The sequence below is a fragment of the Anser brachyrhynchus genome, assembly GCF_964034855.1.
Source record: "Anser brachyrhynchus genome assembly, chromosome: 4".
In the NCBI taxonomy this organism is placed as follows: Eukaryota; Metazoa; Chordata; class Aves; order Anseriformes; family Anatidae; genus Anser; species Anser brachyrhynchus.
The window spans coordinates 59,640,102-59,664,186 of NC_137698.1; the positions used below are offsets into that span (position 1 = coordinate 59,640,102).

The 24,085-nt window shown below is 38.4% G+C and overlaps 1 protein-coding gene across 4 annotated transcripts in view; it reads right to left on the minus strand.

Annotated features, from left to right (window-relative positions):
* The window catches only part of STIM2 (stromal interaction molecule 2), a 63,593-nt gene that overhangs the window by 8,931 nt on the left and 30,577 nt on the right, over positions 1–24,085 (minus strand). For all 4 annotated transcript variants that reach the window (XM_080588868.1, XM_080588869.1, XM_080588870.1 and 1 more), the window contains exons 2-5: positions 17,977–18,107; positions 9,208–9,322; positions 2,560–2,671; positions 1,824–1,939 (exon numbers count right to left, since the gene is read on the minus strand). In XM_080588868.1, the coding sequence (XP_080444994.1) occupies positions 1,824–1,939; positions 2,560–2,671; positions 9,208–9,322; positions 17,977–18,107 (474 nt within the window). The remainder of the gene's footprint in view (positions 1–1,823; positions 1,940–2,559; positions 2,672–9,207; positions 9,323–17,976; positions 18,108–24,085) is intronic.

Genomic DNA, 24,085 nt, shown 5'->3' on the forward strand with positions numbered 1-24,085 from the left:
AACATGATCACTAACCATTTCATGGATACACAGAATACACTGCAGAGTTTTTTTTTGTTTTTCCTGCGCAGCCTAAAAGGTGATGGAACCTGATGCTAAACAAAATTCCAACTCATTTATCTCAAACTATCTTCAACAACTGTCTCTCATTCCAGAGCATTTCTCATGCAACATAAGCCATTCTGTTCTAATACAATCTACAGTCTATACTAAAACATGTCTTACATTGAGGAAAACTTACTAATTTTTAAATTACATGGTCGATATATTTCAGTGAGTTAAGAGAGCTTTCCCAATTACACTTTATCACCCTGGGAAGAACTTTAAGTTATATTTCAGTAAGTTCTCCTCCATTTGTGCCCTCTGAAATACCCTAATGCTAAATTAAAAGTTTTCTTGTACAAAATGGATTTTTAGAAGGCAACTAGCTAGTAGCAGCACTTTTCCAAAGCAAAATCTCAATTGTCAAAGTATTATATCCAAGATTCACATATGCTACTTTACTTTGTTAGCACAACTTTTATAGTTACTTGAACTATAAAAAACAAAAACTTTTTGTAACACAAACTTTTAAAATAATTTTAACCACAAAACTGTTTCCCAAACAGAACATGTGGTTAAAATGCTCCAATATAGCTTATGCAGCACAGAGTCCATGCTTGGCCAGCATCATTTTTTCTCAAGTTTGTTTGGTTAAGAAGTCATTTTGATGGTAGACTTTGCCAGACCCAGCCTTTTTCTCTCCAGAATTCAGACAAAAAACAGGACCTCACCCAAACTATGCTGACTAATCTAACAGCATATCATGAGGACAGGCATCCTGGAGAACAAGGGTTAAGAATCAAGTATCTTGATGTCAAAAAAACACTTCAGATGGGCCACTGTTTAATATCGCAATGGGTGTGTGCCAAGTGTGTTGAGGTAAAACACTGTAAAAACTGTATTAATATCAGGGCTATTTAAGTTACATGAGCAGTTTTGGCGGCTTCTAGAGAACAGAAAAATAGTTTTGCATTATTTTCACAGCTAAGCCTCCTACGTGCAAAACAAAGCGCTTCAAGACTGCTCCAATGGACCAGTAAGCATTAAAGGTGCTGTATTAGTGTTTTTTTCCCCCTAGATCCCCAGCTCAGATCTGATCTGTCTTTTGCAAAGTCATTCATTAGCCTCCTAACTGACTACCAGCTCTGGAAGGGCTTCCTAGTTTGGGAGCACGCAACACACACACAAACACAACAGAACGGTAACTGTGTACATGTAAGCGTGTAGACCACTGCTGATGGGGTAAGGAAATGTCTGCTAAAAATGTGTTAGATGCAGAACTGCAGTACTGTATTTAACTGCACTGAAGCTCGAGTGTGCACAAAAGACATTGGCATTGGATTTGAATCACAATCTCCTCCTGTTTGGGACAGGGAGTGAGGAGTCACCCCCTCTCATTTCAACATCCCAGCTTGCACTGTCCAAGATATCTTGGAGGTGAACGTAACATTAGCTAGAAGTGTAACTTAAACATAGAAACATTTAGAATGTACTTATTGCAACACAAAAGCCAACATGCAGCCTAGTGGGGATACACCAAAATTATTACATTCTAAAATTCTACAATTCTAGTCTTAAACACACGTGGGCCTTTGTAGTGATTCCAGCATCCTTACAAGCTTTAATTCATTGTCCAGTTCCATAGCATATGCCAAGCAATCCAGCAGTGCAACCACAATATAAAATAAGCCATCCTACCTACAGCATCAAACCTCACTAGAAGTATTTTCTGTTGAACTCCTACAATTAAAATATAAGAAAAAATACAAAAAAATACTAACGTGTGAGAGGTCCAAATAAAACAACATCCAAGGCTTTAAGCTGAAGTTTCTGCCTATGACTCCGGTCAATTATTTTGAGGTGAGAGATCATGAAAGCATGTTCATTTACTGCTATCCTGTTAATGACAAAAACATTACCTACTTCACAAGCTATATTCAAACCAGTCCATGAAAAAATAAACCCACAATGTATGGAATTTTCTGGTTACATGGATTATAGTCATGAAATTAAATTAAAAGATACAATAGATTGACCTGTTCCACATTTCCCTGTTCCACTTTTTCTGGAATAATCATTAATCCATCTGGCACAGCTAAAGGCAATAGTTGATCTATAAATTTGTGAAACCAACTCCAGAAAATATACACAATACTCAGATTTGGTAACTATGCTCAAGAAGAGGGATTCTGCAGATAGTTCTGATATATACCCATGCAATATATTGGAAGTTGTCCAAAAGAAAGTGAGCTAACGTACAGAATTGTGTGATCATTGATAGAAATTTCAACAGGAAGAAACAAGGCTAAAATGAAAGGAACGGCTGGATGCAAATTATATTTGGAATTATTTTGGCAGAAAAAAACAGCCAGCTCTTTGGAAGCACAAGGGCATTTCTCTTTTCTTGCATTCAACCATGTCTTGTTAGACTTCAAGTTCACATAGTTGGCCTCTCATACTGACTAAATCAGCAGAACTTACAGGGAATCATTTGAAACTAATTCAGAAGAAATTCACCTGGGAAGCGTTGTTCCATTGACATTGCTGTCTCTAAAATTCTTTTCGTATTGGGGCAGTTCAACAAATTCTGACAGCCACTGAAGGGTGTCCTCTTGAGTCCAGTTATGAACTAGAAGAAAAGTGTTTGATTAACTTAATTTTCACAAAAATCAATAGCAAGACATAGAAGACAAGCAGTAGAAAAGGAAGTTAGTGAGCATAAGGCTTTAGCCAAATAGAATTGCAGATACATTAGCATTCACACTAACCGATGTGTTTCTGGCATTTTGCATTTTCCTTATTTGCCTAAGCTTCCTCTGAGAAGCACATGATAAACAAACAAGCATGGAACCAATATTTCTTTATTAAAAATCCACAGAATAATTTTACTGATATATTTAAATCAGGACTGCATCTTGTGACAAATCCACTTAATGATCTCAGCCTCAATCATTTTGTCCTTGCTACTCTTGCTGTACTAAGCATATGTCTGTCGGCAGGTGCTGTAACCATTTAAGGCAAGGTACCAAGATCTCTCCCAGGGACCCATTTTCACCAGAATCTTTAGATGCTTGTGCCTACTGACCACAAAAGGGGAGAGAAGGAGAGAAGAGCAGAGAGTAGAAGAAAGAAAATCTGCTCTCTAGAACTACTCGCACGTGACAAAGCTGGGCAGAGACAGCATCTTACACGTACAATCAGGACAGCTGAAAAACAAGCTTAAACATTTCAGGTTTTGATCAATTCAGATAACTAGAAATAGAACACCTTTCAGACCCACTTACAAGCTTTTGAAATACACTCACAATACAAACTGCTTGCAGCCATTCGTATAGGTAGAGTATTACTCCTCCTCAGCACGCTATTTTCATTTCTTCCTCTGCTTTAGCACCACAAGCTGTTGTCCAGGTGTTGATCTTACAGCAGACAGTTTTGTCATAATACTCTAAGCTTTGATAAAAGATGTCTCAGCTATTTGTAAACAGATCATTTGCACATTGCAAAGATTCTTAAATGTTTCTTGAATATGGAAAGATCAGTTTCACAACTGATTCTAAGCATTTCAAAAACGGTGACTACGATCATCCAGATCATCCTTAATTGCATCCTGCAAGCATCAGATTCACAAACTGATTCAAAGCAAATGCACCAATTTGATTTGACATACAAAAAGTTATCTAAAATAGCTACTGCACACTACAGACTTCACTGACAGTACAACATGCAATTTTGGAAGTAACACAATTCCCTGAGTTGATAAATGGAAAATTTGAGAAATTTCACTTCTGATGAAAATACCTGGTAGTCACACTGTCAAGACTTCGGTGAAATTGCTTTTATATATATACACATATACACACACACACACAAAACTCAGCAGTAATTTTAAACTTTTCACCTAAGAAATATCATCTGGGCTCTAATGAAATACACTTGAATTTACATGAAGCACAATTTCTACATTTAGAATTTATTTTTAAAGTATACTAGTTCTTTGTAGAAACCATTAGATTTTGACTTTATGCAATAACTGATTGCTTTTTCACCTATGTTTTATTTGAAATACACAGAAAATCACTTTTCAACTAGAGCACTGATCAGGGTGTGGAAGTAGACCAGGGGACTCTCAGGGGAAACTGAACACAAGCATTCCATACAACAATAATGGTCCATTGAAGCTTCCTCTTATCACCACAGAAGCTTCCTTCAACTTAAGGGATTCATTTAGATATCCGTACTGTTTGAGGGTCTGAGACCATGATAATACAGAAACAAAAACTGCAAGAGAAACCTGCAGTTTAACCTGTCAGTTTATAAAGCCAACCTTCAAGCCAGGCAATTTGCTCCAGGTCCCAAAATGAGGTTGCACAACAGGTGCTTAATTCATCAGGAAGCTTTATTCTGCAGAAGACTTTTCTGTAGGTTATTGACACTGCTCGGACACTTGTAATCTGCTTCTGCATGAGTGAATTTCTAGTGCTAGGCCCACAAATCCCCACATTTTCCAGGTGGAGCCCTGTCCTCCCTTTCCTGCAGCACCACAGCGGAGCTCTGGGAGACTGGAATCAGTGAAAGCTTTCAAACTGTTTCTTTCCATTTGCGTTTTCTACATGGCATATACTGGCCAGAAGTATTGCTTGACTTGTCTCCAGCAAGACCTTATGACCAGCGTATGAATTTATTCTACAACAGTATACAACAGTGAGAAGTAAACTGGGCTTTTTTTTCCCTGCAGAAGCATTTATAGCCTACTGAAGCATAACACAAGAGCACTGATGACAGGAGCATACTGAAAGTCAAGCTGGCCAGCTGAAATTCATCTTGATCAGCATTGGCAATTCAAATGTGACAGCTCCAATAAGCAAGCTGAGGTAGTGACTTTTCCATATTTTAATCACCCAAAAGGAGCATAGTCCTTCAGATAGTGGAGTAGCAACTGACAACTACTGTAAGTTAAAAGCATAGAGCATTAAAAGAAGTATCATTATATCCTTCCCTCTCACACTGATTTTCACAAATAGCTATCTTGAGATTGAGAATGTCAGCAGTATGCTTTGGGCAGGCAGGTATAAAAGCCACAACATTTACGCCCCAATGCAGCACTCAGTCTGTAGGCTTGCATCAGCTGTTACAGTCTGTATCCCAATGTGGCTGTTTTTTAAAAACAGCTATAACATACTTGAAGGTGAAGGGAGTATACAGGATTGGCCCTCCATGAAAACTGCTCCTTGTTAACCCCTATTCACAACTGATTGGAAGATCAGGCTATATATATCATGTTAAATTTATCACATAGCACAGGGGGCTGCAAAATAAAAACATTATAGTATTAGCTACAGTACTCGTTTGGACCTCCTGCACCTTTCAGAAATCAGACTACATTCAACAGCATTATTTCAAAAAATGTCAGCATTGGCAAAAAGTGAATGATAGCCATATTCTGGGCTTAAAGTTGAAAACAGGCTGACCAGGCAATACAGAAAAACGGACAAACAATATGATTCTCTATCAAACACATGGAAGGATTCAAAAGCATTAGTACAAAAATATGCTGCTACTGGTTTTTACAAGTTTTAAATAGCATGAAAAACTAAGAGTCAGGGTCAGCGTTTACCTTCCTCTCTATCTTTTCAACAGTACAACACTCCAAGTGCATGTCTTTTTTCACCTCATGCAGGACAGCCGGTCTGCAGTACTGTACTCATCCTGCTCCAAATGGCACACAGCCTTAGGTAACACGTCCTTAGCCAAGCCCTATGTGTGTTTCCAATCTCCGATATTTAAAAACTGAGACAGTAAGTGATTAACAAAGCGCAAGACAACCATAACATCTCCATGGCATGCAGTTTAGTCCTAGCTGCTGCAAGAATACTTATGAAATATTACCTCAGATTAAAACAGGTAATCACATATACAAACAAACCCTTTAAAAAAAATCTTTATCCACTACAAAAGAAGGTAGAATTCAGGTCACCTTCTGCTTTCCCCAGATAAGTGAAAGAAAAAATACAAGACAAATACAAAAAATATAATACAAGCTATTTTGTATTACAGAACAGTCCACAGACTACAGGTTGTATGACATTAAATGTCAAATAAGCCATAATGGCAAAGAACAATAGTCACTTTTTCTTTAAAAAAACAGTTTGTAGAAACTAGCTTTTGGTAAGACTGACAGTTAGCCTGACAAAAGTAAACAACTCAAGAATTTCAGGTTTGACCACTACAGTTTTGTTTTGCCACAACAATTAAGTTGTATGGGACAATGCTACATTGCCAAGAATACAGCTCCCTGCCCTATTCACCCAGACAGGTCAGGGCGCTATCCAGCTGAAGGCTCCTACCCCGATTTTACAGACTGCCTTACTACTGATACTAAATACTTAAACATCTCTCTTCTAATAGCAGTCAATTCATGCAGACTTGATCTGGGTGGTGTAAGGGGTGCAGAATACAAGGGCCAGGGCCACAGGTGCTCGAGACCAGACTTTGAATGCCAGTTTCTGCTCAATCACCTTTTAGACATCAAAGCAAGCGTTCATCCATCACCTTTGTGAACTCCCAACTCCCACCTCTTCAAGGCAGAATAAATACCGACTCTGCACTTGGACTTTAACTCGACAATAACTAAGGTTGATACTTGAGAATAGCTGACAGACTCTGTACATGTATAAATAAATACTGGTTAGTTAAAAAGACAGTCAAACACCATACAACAAGCATATGGAACATAAGGAACAGGCATACATAAGAACAGACACAGTAACAGAAAACAGAGGAGTTTTAGGAAGCAGGGTTTTCTATGCTTTACACATTATGCCAGTTCCTAGCCAATCCTCTAAAGAGTTCTGTCTCTACAGAATTAGATCAAAAGATTTAAAAGTTTGAGTGGTCAGTTGCATCAACTAAACTAAATGCCAGTTGTTTTGTACTAAAAGACTCCTCGAAACTGTGCGGCAACAGAGCAACAATAAGCTGGGTGCTGATTTAAACTGTGCTGTGATTCCTTTCATGCAGGCAAAACTCAGAGCAGCCTTGAAATCCCTTTAACGTGCACCAGTACAGACTATTAGTTATGGATTTTAAGCCGGGGGGGGGGATACCAAAAGCAGGCCTCGTGACAGAAACAACGAAAAAGCAGTATTTTTTTTTTCTTCCCTCAAATCTTGTCCACCTTGTATCAAACAAAAAGACAAACATCTGGAGAAAATTATCTTTATGGGGAAGAAAGGACAATTCTACTCAGCATAAAATAAGAAGCACTAAATCCAGGAGACATTCCTGCATAAGCAGTAATAGGCACTGTCAAGGGCACTATTTAGAGCTTGTAACTCTCACAGATACTTCAACAGACTACTTAACGAAGTTTCAAATTACTGATACCACCATTTACACTACTGTCCACACTCTTGCTTCATGCTGTCAAATTGCATTAAACTGGCACTATAAACTAGCAGCATTTAAATCAGTATTCCTAAAACATCTAGGAAGGAAAAGCAATATCTTACGTGTTTCTTAAAGTTAAATGAAAATAGTTTAAGATTTGAGAGGCTTCATGCTTTCTAACCATTACCAAAACCAAGCGTGCATATACATATAAAAAATTCAGAGGCAACTTTGAAAAGTTCTGTATTGGAGGAAAAAAAAGACATTTCAAGACCACATAGCTTTGCTTCTAAGTTCAAAAAGCAGTAAAGAGGAACATCACATAAAAAGCTAAATACTTAGGAGGTTATTAATCACCAAAACATGAGTTTGGAAATCTCAGAATTTAGGCAGCTTAAGTGAGAAGTTGAAAAAAACAAACAACTTTACTTCTTAGTGTACAATTAAAAGACAGAAAAAAAAGAAAATAATCAAGCATCTAACAGTTATATTTCAATTAGCAACATAAAATTTAAATATTGTTAGCATAAACTCCACTTTTCCTAAAGCACCCTTTATATGACTGTTAGGGAGACTCATTCTAAGGGCTTCCCTGTGGTAGAACTTCAGTATCTATAATGGTCCTGAACAGTGCAGAGCAAAGCCACTGCAAGCAGACGCAGGAAGACCAGACAGTCCTTTCAAAATCTGAGTCTTATTCACACTGCTCACTGTACTCAAGAGACCTAGAACAAAGTTATATACAGATACTTCTGATAATACTACAGCCTACATTTTTGAAGAGTTACTGTAGGTCAGACAAAATTGTAGAGAGAACCTTCTTAGAGAATTTAGTTGCAATGTTTTCATTGCACAAAATCTTCTGTGAGCAAGTACCTAAAGAATACTTGCAAGAGATGAGGCAAAAAACATCCACTGGTTAAAATACAACTGGTTTACTACACAGCAAACACTTGCAATGTATAACCTCAGACTGCACTTAAATAGGTGCCTACATTAGCTGAATGAATGTCATCTTCCTAGTTTCGTTTCTCTTCTGTCCAACCTTTGGTTGTTCAACTGATACTAATTTATAGATCTTTAAGCGCACATCATTAGCGCAATAGCTTATGAATGTTAAAATTTACTCTTAACTCTGACCAACATTCCTGACCTCTACAAATTTACTTTTTAATCGCTAAATCCTGGAACATACTCAGCAATGAACAGTATACCATTCATCAAGTACGTGTTTTGATATTTGGAGTATGTGGCTTATAATTTCATTCAAATCAAGGAATGCACGTTGGGTCATCATTGCATTGTCCTGTATTCCAAGTTTCAAAAGATTTTTACAAAATACTTAGTCCTAAAAGAATTTTGGCTCTTTGTAGCCTAAAGACAATTTACACAGTAGAAGTACATTGGATTTTCCACTTAGTACAGTGTATAATTAATGTTAAAAAACACCTTGATAGCAATCCCTAGGGTTTGCTCACTAAATAAAAACACATCTGGAATTCAGTGGTTGCAACAGTCACTTCCATAAATTACAACCTCACACCAACGAGTGTGAAAGCTATCCTAACATACTCACGACACACCCAGCACGTCCAGAAGAAATTAACACTAGCTGGACTGAGCAAGCTTTGATTTGGGTTTATACACCCACCCCTGTGAATCAGGGTACTGATACAGATTCATAAAGATGCTGAAGAAGAGGTCATCCACTTACTACTCTAAACAACTTGGTGGAAAATTGGTTGCGTCTATTTCAATAACCACTTTTTTTTAACCTACCTTCAGATGTTTTCCAGCGTCTCCATAGATCCTCAATGGTAATATGCTTGTCTTCTCTGTGTAGGTGGCTATGTTTATTAGAGGCATCCTTATACTGCATATCTTCCCTTAAAAACTGAAGAAGGAAAACAAATTAAATAACATCACTTTCTAAACAGAAGCTGCAAGTATATCAGGGCAAAAAAATTCTTTACTATCTCTTCCCCAAGCAAGCAGCACACGATTCATGTAAGCTGACTATGTCAAAGACTCAAAAAGGAAGTTTAACACTCTTACAAGACTTGATTCTGCAATTATTAAACTCTAGGAAAACTGAATTTGCAATTGCTAGTATACAACGTTTACCAACATTATTCATATACCTTAGACTTAGTGATTCCGAGTATGCACCACACAAATCATACTGCATACTTTTCCATTCTGAATACATTTGGTCTTACCTTCAATAGATGAAGATGACTATGTAATAATTGAAAACACACCAGACCTTTAAGGATGAGGAGTAATACCTGAATCCTGCTACAGCAGTTAAAAGCAACTGCTTGTGGAATGATAGAAAGGTGTTAACTAATATTAGTCTTTTGAGTAGGTAACAAAATTTAGTTCCATTTCAAATTAAAAACAGAAGCCATCTTAGGGACAATTTTCTTCTTAATAATGATGCCTCAGTGGCTACACTCCAAGCACAGAAGTATTACACATGGCATTTCATTTACAATAATTAATAGAAAGCCTATGTCAAAATACTAAGCTTTGCATGTTAGTAAGCATAACAAAACAGATCCTGCAATCTCATTATACAACAGTGTTGTATCAATATTTCACAAGTCATTGCAAATGGTTTCTCTTTATACATAGAGCGAGAAAAAGCATGGAAGTGCAAGACCCTAGCATATATCCTCTTAGGTAGGGCCACTGTCAGGAAAAATGGATACCACAACCATGAAGACCTTCCTCCCTCCCCCAAAAGCTGAGGAGTGCTAAATATCCATTAGTCAACAATCTTAGCTCTTATACTGCATTCATTATTGGGTGTGCATAAAACCATACTATTCCTGCAGTGTAGTACAGCACTGTGCCAGAGAGAAACCCCTAAATTCTTCTCCCGTCTACTGCTTCCCATTCTTTTTCCAAGTTTCAACATAACTGAAATTTCTTCAGCTGCAGGTCAGAATTGAAGTAGGGGAAATTATGAGAGGGAGAGACTGAAAAAACTTACTGCAGGTATGAATGAAGCTTTCCTAGTGGACAAAGCGAGCAAGACAACAGAAGAATAAAACAGAACATAACAAATAGGTGCCGGGCTTATTTTTTGTTTCACAGAGAGCCTAGAAAAGTTGGAATGCTGGTTAGCAAAGCCATCTCCCTTTAACCTTGCATTGGTATCAGACCCTAAAAAGCACACCATCAGACACACCTGTGGGTGGACACCTTATTATCAGCAGTACCAGAAAACTAGCATGAGAGCAAAGTAATCTCACAGGAGATTACTTGCTTTCCTTGTTCCCTGAAGAATAACCCAACCAAATAATAACCCAGCCCAACCAAAACCTGCTATAGGTAGTCAAGACAGCTAACAAAAAACAGCTTTTTATGTGGCAGGTCCATGCGCCATCTCCACTTCAAACAAAGGTGATAAAGAATGCCACGCAAGTGGTGAACTGCTAAATGCCCCACTTAAAGTTTACTCCTGGAGTAAAGTATCTGCAGATCTTCCCACATTCCTAAAAAATCTAGGTATGATTTAATTCAAGTTGCAGGAGATGGAGAAGCAGTCAATGTATGATAGCAGAAATATGCAAGAAGAAACTAACACCAAAATCCCCTTATTAAAAATCTTCATTCTTACAAGAAAATAAGAAGTCTTAAAATACAGGAAGGGATTCAAGCCTCTCCTCTAACTGCTACTTCAGATAAAATAGTAATTGCCTTCCTGAATCCAATCATAAATACCATACTTATCTTTTGGTTCCAAATACAGGTTGGGTGCAAACCCTCTTTCATCTACCACCTCAGAGCATTTTTGACTGACAGACAATAGCTTTCTAAAGCAGTTTGATTACTCAAATATTTGTTTAGCCAATAATAATTTCATGTGCACTTGAACTACTACTACGTACATGTATAAGAAGGCAGAGATGCTCATGTTTACACACGCATGCATATGAGAAATATCTGAGAAATGTACTAAATGAGAAAATTGAGAATGCTGCCTGTTGGGGCAGAGCCATTTGCAGAACTTCTCAAACACCCTGGTCCAACAGTAGTAAAAAAAAAAAAAAAAAGTACAGTAAGCACAGAAAGGAGTGATTGCTGCAACTATATGGAAACATATCTGCTGCATAACCTCTGCTGCATATTCCACAGTCCAAGCGTGAACTCTGAGTACTTCCCAGACTGGCACAACTACTCTGAAGCTGGCAATTCCCACAACCAGCACACGATGTACAATCGAAGGTGTCTATGACAGGCACAGACATTTGTTTTAAAAAGGCCAATGTGGTTTCTGAAGGGGAACAGAACGGAATACACGCTGTAGCTAAAGGTTTCAGCACATTTTGCACCTCCTCAGCTAAAGCTCATACCTCAGAGTTTTCAATTTGCTTCCATCTATTGCTAGTTGACAGCAAAAGCAAAATATTTCACGACAGGAACATCTGAACAGTTACAGGTGCTGTCAAGGAAAAGTCTGAATTGCTGTTAAGAAAATCATGCTACAGACAGGGCCAGGAACAAAGAGATGACAGATGCCAACTGATACACAGAAAAGCTTCAGGGTGTTACATATCACACAAAAGCCCTGTAAGGTTATATAGGAAAGCGTTCTAATTTTTAAAATGCAACATGGGTTACCCCAACAACCAGTTAAGCAACACAAAGAATGAATGGAAAACTTTCAAGGTTTCGTGTTGTTGGGCTACAAAGCCAGCAGAGGGAGCAGGAGTTAACAGATGCATTCACACTCAGCACTGATGGGAACACAGCTATGCAAGCTTGAGGGGAAAGATAGAAAGCCTAATTTCAAATTTCACCACAAATACAGAAAAATCCAAGTTCACAGTACAAAATTTTCCAGAAGGAGAGAAGAACAGTGGAAAAGATCTAATTTACACTGAAAGACTGTTAGGGTATTTGACTAAATATATTTTTTTTCCCATTTGAGCTGTTTTTAAACAAGGTGTCCACACACAAACACCTCGAGCAACTTGCATTTAATAATCAGTTTGCAGTAACTCCACAGGAGCAGTCCTGTGTTTGAGGATTTCTCCATGAAAAAAAGTGCCTGTCTCCTGTTCAATGCCACCTATATTGCTCTAAGGTCTGAGACAGTCACAACACAGGACAGCCACAACGGCAAAATTAGAGTGTACAGCTGGATAAGAAAACAAAGAAGAAATGCATTCACTAATGAAGAGATGAGACAGTCAACAAACATCTCTTTTGCTTAAAATACCTTTATTTAAGAGCTGACCTAATATGGAAGTTCTTTGTTAAGAAAAGGAATTGCATCCTAAATTGAAGAAAGCCATAAAAACAGAACAACTCTGGTAGAAAGAGGAATTTTCTGTTCCTTCTCATGGCAGCTAATCTCTCTTCTGTTGCCCTGGCCATTAAGTACACAAAGAAGAGGTTAGAAAAATAACTCTAAATTGGGAGGTTAAAAGAATTAGCTCTGACAAAACACATCTAAGTATTATCTTAGCCAACATAATTATTCAACAGGGAGAAGGCCTTTTAAAGGCTACAAATTTGAAACCAAGAAAGCAGATGAGTTACGTAAAAAGAAGTGTAAAATAGCCATTAGTTGAGGTAGGTAATTCAAAAACAAGTAAAAATTACTTTAAAGAAAGCCACACACCTAAAATCAAACCCGGAGTTCTGATCCCAGAAGTAACATTAACAACTGTGCTCCTACAAAAAAAAAATCACATCCCAGAGCCCAGGATTCAGTGTAATAAAGTGGAGGAGAAGAAAAACTTTCTTCCTGGCACCAACAGAAGCTGGAGCTCCGGAACAGCTCAAGGCAAGGTCAGGTGAGCCACCACCTTCCTCTCCACAGAGCCTTTAGTTCTGTAACATTCACCAAAAACCAGCCAATTCAACTAAAAACCAGCCTGAAGCAAGAACCACAAACTTCTGACCCTTCCAAAGAGGAAAAAAGACACCAAAATGCAATACAGGTCTGACACCAAGGAAGCACTGACATACTAAAGCCATCCATGACAAAGATGCATGCAGGGCAGAAAAATATGGAAGATGCAAAATTGCAAAACATCCTTGCTCCTTGAGGAGCAAATGAACAATTGCATACTTTTGCTAAACAGTGGAAAAGTAAAATTAACCACATTCACTAACTACAGAAGGAAGCACTCATGCTATGTTTATTCCTCGTTCTGGATAAAGACACAAGTTTATGATTTTCAGTTTCACAAACTTAAAATAGACCCTCCAACTGACAAGTTTACTTTAAGAGCAATTAGTAACATCTCCTGGCTAAGTGTTACCATCCTCCCTTGAGCAACCATTCCTTTCTACAGTGTTATTCCTTTCGGTTTTATTATTTCCTCTGGCTTTAATTCTTCTGAAGAAAACCTGCAAAAAGTCAAAACCTCTATTTTCCTTCAACCCTACCTTAGTATACAGGCAGTCCTAACAGCAGTCACCCTTAAACGGCCTTTTACAAAGCTGTCCCATCCCGTGCTACCAGATTTACTCCATCTATTGCACTGTCAAGCTTTACCATGTTATGATGGCAAGTGTGCTTTTAAACAGGCAACACGCTGCAATTGAGGTACAACAGCATTCACCATTTCCCTCCATAGAAATAGCTTCTAAAGGTGTTACAGAGTAAAATAAGGCAATTTATTCAAGCATAAAGTAAATGTCACCAAAAAAACAAAGTCCATAGCTAATGAAAGTGGAAGTAAGTGTATCTTAAGTAATCTACAAGTTCTACTGGGGAAAAAAACATTGTGGCTTAAAACAAGTTTTCAGTAAACGTACTGTAAACTGTGCAATGCCTTCAAAGGGAAGCTGGAATTAATTTCCAAGAGAGCATTTAATTGCAGCAGGACTAACTGCCTGCAATGCTACGTAACAGGTGCAGACAGCTACACATTAGCTTAAGCACCTCCGAGGAGGCAAGGCATGAGGCAGGTCTGATCCAAAACACGTCTGCACGAGTTTCTATGCAACCGTACCCATGATAACAGACGCTGCCGCTCCACTGGACTTCTTTGCACAGATAAAGCCACAGACTAGCACTGCCATCGTGCTTTCAGGGCAGGGCTGCCTCCCACCTAGCAGGCTCTGAAAAGCACAGACTCTGTAGACATGCTGAGTTGCTGCAAAACTTCAGGAGGATAGAAGAGTTTGCCTTTTAACCATCAGGGACAAATGCATTAGCAGCTGAATGATAAAATTCAATAAAAGCAAGACCTCTACTAAAACGTCTGCAGCTGAAATGTAGCTGATTACTAAAACTAATGGAATTTTAGAGTAAGCAGATAGCTTTGGGGGAAGAGGGCTGTCGCACTGGGTAGGACACTCAGCGTACTCATCTGAAAGATCAATGTTCTTCACATAGTGTTCTCGCACAGCGAGATGTAAAACGCGCTCAGGAGATATCCGGGATGATGCAAAACAGTTGTACTGTTTCTGAGCCACTGCAGTAGGCATTTCCCTACAACACACAATTTTGCCCAGCAGTCTGACTCTGAAGCATTAACTACCTTGCACGACTACAAACACCACTTTAAGGACATTTATTATAAAAGTGATAATGCCAAAGCATTAAGGGAACACTAAGGGAACCTTCAAGGACATTTCGCATCTTGCTGAGTGTATATTTGCAGGCAACAAGAAGAAGCAAGAGCTCACAGTAGATCTCCTCCCAGCTGAAGTTACAACACCTGGGGTGAGCTCCTGAAGTTTAACGAGGTCCCAAGAGGCACTAACAAAGGCAGATCAAGCTCTCCAACTACGTCACACAAGTGACAGTTTAAAAAACACGTGTCAGTTTAAGAACATTTTGATGTATTTCCTCAGGAGTCTCTGGCTAAATTTAGGGAGGTTGTAACTTCTCTGCCTCCCTATCTTCTAAAACGTTTGCAGAAGCTAGAAGTCTGTCATGTCCATTTATTCCATCAACTGCCTATACATATGCACTATCTACCCGCCCCTCATTTTTCCAACACGTTAAACACAGAGATGCACTTTTCCCCTAAAATATTTTGCTAATTCTTTACTCTAATTCTTCTAATTCTTCTAGTTCTTCTAATTCTAATACTAATTCTTTACTAATTTTTGAGGAAACAAAGTTTCTTATAAAAGTTCAAGTTTTCCTACTTCCTAAAAAAAATTCGTTCTCTAAGGAACAGTTATGTGAGACTTCTATTTTACATTAAAAAAAAAAAACTACAACAAAAACAGGGCATGAGAAGCTTTACAAAAAAGAAGAGATGTATGCAAGCAAGATCTCTGGAATCACTGCCAGGGGTTCTCAACTAGATTAACAAATTAAAATAGCTAAAGTAGTTCAACATCTTTATTTCTTGTCACCTTTCCTTTCTCAAAATAACCTATTTACAAGAACTTCCTTCCTCAGTGTAAATATAGGCTTGCAATCCATAACACTGTTTTACTAGTGGTATAACAGCAGAAAGTTAATATATCTTGTCATTTTTCCTGCCAAATAATTAAAAAGAGCTGGTGAATATCAATATACTGCTCTTCCAGGAGTCTTGTTGTAAACAAAAGCCACGCAGCATGAAAACAGTAAGAAATCCATTGCCTTGCTGTTAAGAAAGATTCCTGTATCTCACGTAAGCTTTATTTATAATTACATGGTTTATTATCTATTCTCATCTTTAATCAAGACAAGCAGTATTATCCACACTGACAGTTAGAGAAGACAGCTGTTTTGGAAGCAGTGTCTATTGCAACATGTTTAATATATATTCAGAACAGTAAGTAATAAGGTAATTAGATAACTTTATTGTTAAAATGTCAGATTTTTGAAGATTAAGATAAAAACTAGTTAAAACAGAACAGAAACATATAGATTACTAGTTTATCTTTCAATTAAATTACAGTTTTCACTAATTTTAGGTTTGCTTGTAACGTCTTAGTACATCTGTGCAAATATGTATTCACTGATCTGCAAGATACGAAATACAGAAAAAAGCTAATTTAGCACTTACTAAACACACCAACATTTAAAAACGAAGCACAGAGAAAGGGCTACATTTCAGTTGTCTTGCTTTATGTATGGTGAGTACTTTGAATATATAGCTTCACTCATCTCTCATACCCTACCTATAATCGCATCCCTCATGAACTATTCAAACTTCAGTCACTTTAACAAATTTACGAGTAACTTCTGCTGCTTTGATTCACCTTGACACTCCTCTGCAACAGGAAGAAACTTAATCTCAGAGATGAAGTTGAAGAGGTCCATTGCAAGCAAGGACAGGACTTTTGAATACAACTAGAAACTTTTCAATGTGCAAGCATTTTCTTTTAACTTTCTTAACTTTCACGTGTAACAAATACAGTGCAATGTTGAAAAGCTGCTCAGAAAGCTCACAGTCAGTAACGTTTCAGTTTGCAGACTGGATTGTGCCTCTCCCAAATATTCGTGGTAACAGACACTCTAGCTCTGATGTTACTGAATATTTTCAGTGCCTGAACTGCTGCACCATGACACGCCTAAAGGTACAGGGCAGATTTTTTCCTCAGGAATACATTATTTTACTCTGGAACGTCTTCTGTATTCTATTGTATTCCTTCAGAAAGCATCATTGCTGTTTTGTACATAGTCACACAGAACTCAAAGTGGCATCACATTAGACTTGACCATGATAATTCACAACTTCCTTCCTTCAGTGAAAACAAATCTACCCAGAGATGTTACAAAAAAAGGGATGAGAAGCCAGGGCTAGATTCTTCTCCCACTCACCTTCAATGAGAATGGGTTTCAGAACCACATGGCAGTACCCCTCATTTTTAGCGGACAGGAGATCAGGGGACATCTTCACTCCTCCCTCCCAGCCCCTCCTTTCTCCTGCCAGAAAGCAGGAGAAGCAAGAACAGTGAAACTACATGGATATATTTCCTTTCCTCCCCAGTAATTCTGAGAATTCAGATGGTAGAGTTGCATAAGTACAAGAGCAAGTCCCTTGTCAGGGCCACCAGGAGCTTGCCTACTGAACTCATTCAAGCACAATCACAAGATGCTTCAGGCAGGTCTGAATAACATTCCTTAGCTCATAGACCTCAATCTACCATTAACCTTTAGCAGGAGGTGCTTACTACTTGCCCATAAGATGGGAGCAAAAAAAGATAAGAAAGCATTTAGACTACTGTCTTTCACAGGTACTGTTTTGCACCATGAAGTGCCTGGAACAAATGTGAGGTAAACAGGAAAGCCCGGTGATGCCTTAATCAAGAAAATCTTAAAGCGAAGAAACTAAAATAACAGTTGGTAGATTATATCAACACTTAGTAACCATCATTGCAAGCCAAACCAAGACCTTTTACGCTAATCTCAAAAATAACAGCTTTTATACATAGTCTTTTTTTTTTTTTCTTTTAGGCTGTAACAGTGGACAACAATTTTCCATTTCTGACTTACTTTCTGCATTTTGATGCAGAAAGGGCTGAATTTAAAAAGAAACAACTACTCAGTTTCTGGAACATAAAGAGCAGCTATGTAAAACAGACAGAAAAGGATAGGTATGCACAAGTGAAGGCTTTTTATATTCTTACCTCATCGCTTTCATCTACTTCAATACCACCATCTTTGTCGTCATCCATTTGCTTATGTATCATGCGGAGAGCTTCTAGGCTGAATCGGTCCTCCTCAGTAAAGCACGGTGGGCTGAGAGAACTGCAGGGATCTAAAGGGGGGAAAACAAATCAGAACAGAAATATCAGCTACTGTCACTCTAGAATACAAAAGTCCCAAAGCATAACACAGAACTTAAGATTTGTTTGATTTGAGGCACATAGCCTCCAGTTCATAGATGACAAATTTAGCCATAAAAGAAGAATTCTTACAAAAAAGTGAAAGCACACCCTCTTTTCATGCAGTAAGAAAGCTCTCAGAAGACACTGGTATAGTTTGACTCCTGCAATTCTGCCCTCACTCCCCCCACCCTATAACTACAATCTCCACCTCTTCTCCTATCTGTCAACCACCTCGCATGATACATCATTGCAACAGCAAATAAAGTCACTGTTGTTTCCAACCTCCTTTCTGGAAGCCGGAGGAAAACAGAAAGCAGATGAGGATGATAAAAACAATAGATTATAATGCCCTGCAATCACAGCTTCGTAAGCAGATAAAGGAACGATACCCACAGCGCAGTAGTACCTTAGGCAGTACTACTGAACACAAAATACTCAAGAAGGACTGCAAGAGAAGAAAGCACACCGCAAAGAAAATTCAGCTGACAAGAATATATGATACCCCAACAGCCCTGAATGCTCTGATAAAAAACAGCAGTCACCACAGAGCGGGAACCCAGGTCACAAATAGCACGTGTTCAACCATATTTGTTACTGAAGGCTCATGATTTGTGCCCATTTGATGGCTCTGCTTCCCCCGTGTCAGGATTTGGTATACCATTTTTCTTTCCTTGCCACAATACACATGCCAAATGCTGCTAAATTCTATAATGCACGATGATCAACCCATCATCAAAGACTTGCCTTTCACAGACCTTTGCATCAACTAGTAGCTAACTTTCATTTGTTCTGATGCATCCAAACCCTTCAAAGAATAGGAGGTGGAAAAGGATACAGAAATCATTTTTTCTAAGTTCATTACTGAGATGATTTCCCAACATAATAATCATTATAAAAATACACTATTCCCATAAACTACAATTAGGTACACTCAGCTTCAGTCATATCATTAAAAATATAGTTTGAGGAGGCACGATTATTTTTTTCTTCTTCTAGTCTATCAAGAGACTGAGCTTTCTTGCTACTACTGAAGTTATTAAAGGCTCATTTGCACAAGTAATGAAAAAGAAACATACAGAAATTGATAGGATTGAGTTTGCACAGAAAAATTTATTGCTTTAGTATTCCATACTAATTGAATTGGCATGATTCTGCTTTTCTGACTTCAGTTGATTATTTTTTTTAATTTATAACAATAAGAGATGCTGACACAACTCCACTTGCTACAAAGCAGAAGTATAATAAAGCTGGCAACCAAGTCACAGCTGGGATCTCGGACATTAACAGGACTGATCCCTACAGACAGACGTGAGTCAATGCACTCTTACTTTCTATATCAGTTTTATTACACAGAAGTTAACAGTTCCATCTGTGTCCACATATCAATCAAAAACCACAACGACACAGTCACAGAGATGGAAATGTTATCTGTTTCACAACTACTTCATATAACTCAGAAAGACAAATTACTAAATACTAAACCAGGCCTATCACAAACAGTTTTCAGCTGTGGAATGCAATCAGAAGACCTTGAAATAAACTGAAGCTCTTCTAAGGTTGTAGGGTTTTGTTTTAACATTAGAAAAATCAGTTATTTATCCATCTTTGTTTCATTAGAAAATGTTTAATTTGCATATTAGATGGCATTTACATTTTTATCTTGCAATGAGAAATTTACGATCGCTGGGGGATTTAAGGACTTATCGCTGGAATACAGTGGCTGGTATAGAAAGGCTTCCTTTGCAATGGTAATGAATTACCACACCATTCTGCTAATTATTGAATTCCAGTAGCCAAGGAGTATGGCACTACTTAAAAACAGTAATATATCGGAATCATAACATATTTGTACTGCAAGATTACATACACTTTAAGTTAGAAGAAAGCCCAATTGTTAGAACATAAACTGGTCCCTCCAACACACCCAACTTGTTTAATTTGCATTTAGTCCTACTCTTACATAGTGGAATACATCAGATAAATGGAGTTCACAGTTTGCAAGCACCCACTCAAATGCTTTTCCATTTTGTTCAGCTGAAAGGCCCGCTTTTCAAGTCACAACTTTTCCTCGGGCTACGCTTTCTCAACATTGAGGTTGATCAGTTTCTTAATCTTAATGAGTACTTATAAATATGTGTTAGAATAGAGTGGTTCAGTTGGAAGGGACCCCCAAAGGTTGAATCCACCTGCCTGACAACTTCAGGGTTAACCCAAAGTTAAAGCATATTAACGAGATGGCATTCTGCAAATGCCTCTTGACCACCAAGGGGCATGGGACAACAGGCACCTCTCTAGGAAGGCTGTTCACGTGTTTGACCACCCTTGCGGGAAATAAATTTTTCCTGAAGCCCAGCCTGAACCTCCCCAAGCCTTTTTTGGTTATTTAAACATGAAAGCACTTGAAAGAGCTATAGCTCTTCTTAAAAGGAGTAAATAGGCTACTTATGGTTCAAATGCCCCATGCCCTGGCCCCAGAAACACTTAATCTCTCTCGAAGAACAGACTGAGTTCCAGTTTGCTCCTTTTTGGACTGAGAAACATCCAGCAGGACATCTTGACTGCAATAAAAATTAATCCACTTTAAACAGAATCCAGATTTACTCCAACCTAATTTTCATGCAGTGAAGTTAAAAAATAACGTTCCCAGACTGACAACACTTGGTCATCCCTTTCTTCACAGAACAATTTAAAAAAAAAATTAGAAAGCCACAACCTACAGAATAAGCGAAAAGCATTTCACAGGAATACCTACAGACCCCTACCAAATCCAAAAAACAACTGATAGAAACGTGATCATTTGTAACTCTGCAGAAGGTTTTAAAACATTGCATTTTGCCTCATTTGCAAGGCAGGAGCAATTTAAATTAATACTAAATGAAGTACTATTAAAAACTTCTCAAATGTCCAGTCTGTTAGAATAAGTCAAGGGGGAAACATCTTAATATACAGCAAGTACCATCATCAAAAGCCTAAGACTCAGCAACAAGTAACACTTGATAATTCTTGGCAATTCATATCTCACTTTGAATCCACGCTGCCAAAGGTGTCTGGGATTCAAAAACTTTTATTATACTTTAAGGACAAAGCTAATTTTTAGGCCTGGACCACTATGTCTGCCCTGGTCTGGTGTGTTGTCATACATAAATAAGCACGGTCCAAAATCGTCATCACCGAAAAGAATAGAGGTGATATCATTCACTAAGTGAACCTGATGATTTCAGATTTGGTGCTTCCTTTAACAAGCATCACTGAGAAATGAGCAAAGCAAACCAAAGTAAAAGATGTTCAGCTGAGGCTGGCAATAGCACAGCACACATACCATGTGCCTACAAGCACACCATGCTGTCAGGACATGCCGGAGTTACACAGCATCACTTTGGGCATTGGTCAGAAGTGAGGGGATTTCACACCTTAGGGTCATGATAACGAGGGAAATTTGTCACTGAAATATTAAATGTGAAATTTATGGCTCAAACTTGGTGGAGGCTTTGGAAGGAAGCCTTCCTCCTGCCTTGAGCAGGTCAGGAACCGCCTCCTAGCTCTGAGAGCAGGAGAAAGCATCTGTGCCTGGCCAGAGAGCTGCTCAAAGCCATGATTACTGACCCTTCTTGTAGGAGATGATGATAATGAACCGAGTTCAGAGTTATCCAGTATAGTACACAGGAAGCTGATTGTTTGTTTTGAACACAAATAAGGGGAAAGTAACACTTGGCTTCCCCCCCCCCCTTTCATTTTAAAAGGGAGCTAAAATAAGGCAAGGCTACAAGAAAAAGTCCAGTTAGAAGTTCTCCTGAACTGCGGGATCACAGCTTTTTCATCCCGCTTCCTGACGGTAACAGGATGTTAAGCTTGCAGAGCGACACTGTCAACACAAGCCAGTAAGGAAAATTAATTACCCGTATCTTCAAGCATTCATGTCAGCAAAGCCCTTGACATTTATTTTAGGAATGCACGTGGCTCCAAAGCAGGAGGGTATATGATCATCGCACAGGCTTATCTATCCTGCATTTGCTTTTCCTTAAAGTGTTGGGAACATAGCAGATCTCAGAATGAAAAGGCCCAACAGTCCCACAAATAGATAACCCTGCAGTTATTTACCCCCCTTTTGCATATGGACACTGGTGCGTAAGTGCTGCAACTGTGCCTAAGTGTGACAGAGGGACTCCTGCCAGGTGCCTGCAGCTCCCAGCTAGACTTCAAAGCATCCCCAAGGCTTTCAGTGCCTTGAGAAGTTTTTTTTTTTTTTTAAAAGAATACGAGAACACGCAAAACCTTCAAGATTTTCCGAAGTACCTGGAATCAGGTTCCCAATTAGTTTGCTGAGTGGAACTTGACTGTTGGGAGTTGCTTGGAGAGATGGGCAACTACACATCGCTTCTGTTGAGCGCCCACCAAGAGGGAGAGCTGACAAGCACTAGTTCCATGGAAGCCTATGATGTTTCCGTGACTGTCCTTTTCCTGACAAACTCAGGAGTGTGCCACGTTCTGCTAGTTTTATGATTCCTCACTCCTAAGAAGCCATCTGGAATAAAGGGAAACCTCACAGGCAAGCATCAGCTTCTTAAGCACATACTCTGAGCTTAAAATAACTATGTTTCAGCAAGCCTTGACGACAGAAGTAGGATTTCTTCGCATTTTCCAGAGCCAAAGCAGGTGACCACAAGATCCCCTCCTGCCTCCCCCCACCACCAAATGCATCTTCATCTCACTAGGATTTCCTACTCCTTACAGCTACATTTCTTTTGTGTTTTAGTTTTACACCCTTCTTTAATATACTACAGTTTCTCCATCAGTTCAAAATTATTTAAGACAAAAAAACTGTAAGAGAATGATGATTTTTAAAGACATGAGTACAACTCTGAACGATACAGTGGGGATTATTTGAATTACTGGAAAGCAAGTGTTTTCAGAAATTTCACCAGATGTTCAAAACGCCTATTCACAATAAAAGCAACAAACATGTAGCTTTTATCTTAAATGCTTACATAAGGTGTCATTAAAACCTTCAAATGCTTGAAGAGAGATCCTCAGTGAGCTTCATTTAATCTTTCAATTAACAACTCCCAAAGCAAATCACTCCTACTCTTAATAATTAAACTCCTCCATATGGCAAGTAGGCTGAGCAGGATAACAGTTAACTTGACAATGTCATTTGTGACATTTATTTAAATGATGAGAGAGAAAAAAGTTCATCACTGCAGCACATCTTTCTACTAAAAAAGATGTTAAAGCAACAGACAAAATTTTGACAAAAAGGGCAGAACACACTTATCTTCTAATCAAAACACTCATGTTACTTAAATGAGCTTCTTGAAAAGGAACATACAATAATACTAATGACAGCAGGGAAAGGGGAAGGGGTGTAATGCAAAAGGAGAGGACACAACAATGTCCTGTTGTCTCTGAATTAAAGATATGCAAAGCTTCACACTAGGCTTTTCAGCCACTGTATATTAGAAATCAGGTAATTTCTGAAAGGATGCTTACAAACTCGTACAATAGCCGATAAGACTCAACAATGAAACTCTTGACTGCAAAACCTGGTACCTGAAAGACTTGTTTCTGAGTACATATAAAGTTTAGTGATTAGTAACACTCCACTGAGGGGAAAAAACTACGCTATTTGCAGTTCAGCTCCATAAAAACTGCCACAGTTCTTAAAAATCCACTAAATATCCCTCCCATAAACACCTAAAACAACCTTAAAATAAATCAATACCCCTTCAATGTGTATGTAAGTGATGCTTAAGTGCAAGTTTCAAACCTGTTTCTTTAACTATTGAGAAGTGCCCATTTATTCTGTTTATCTTCAGTATATGCAAATTGATTATATCTACACATACACTTGATGAAGCAAGAAAGACTTTTTCCCAAAATCGCCATCAATTTCTCTCTGCTTTCACCACAC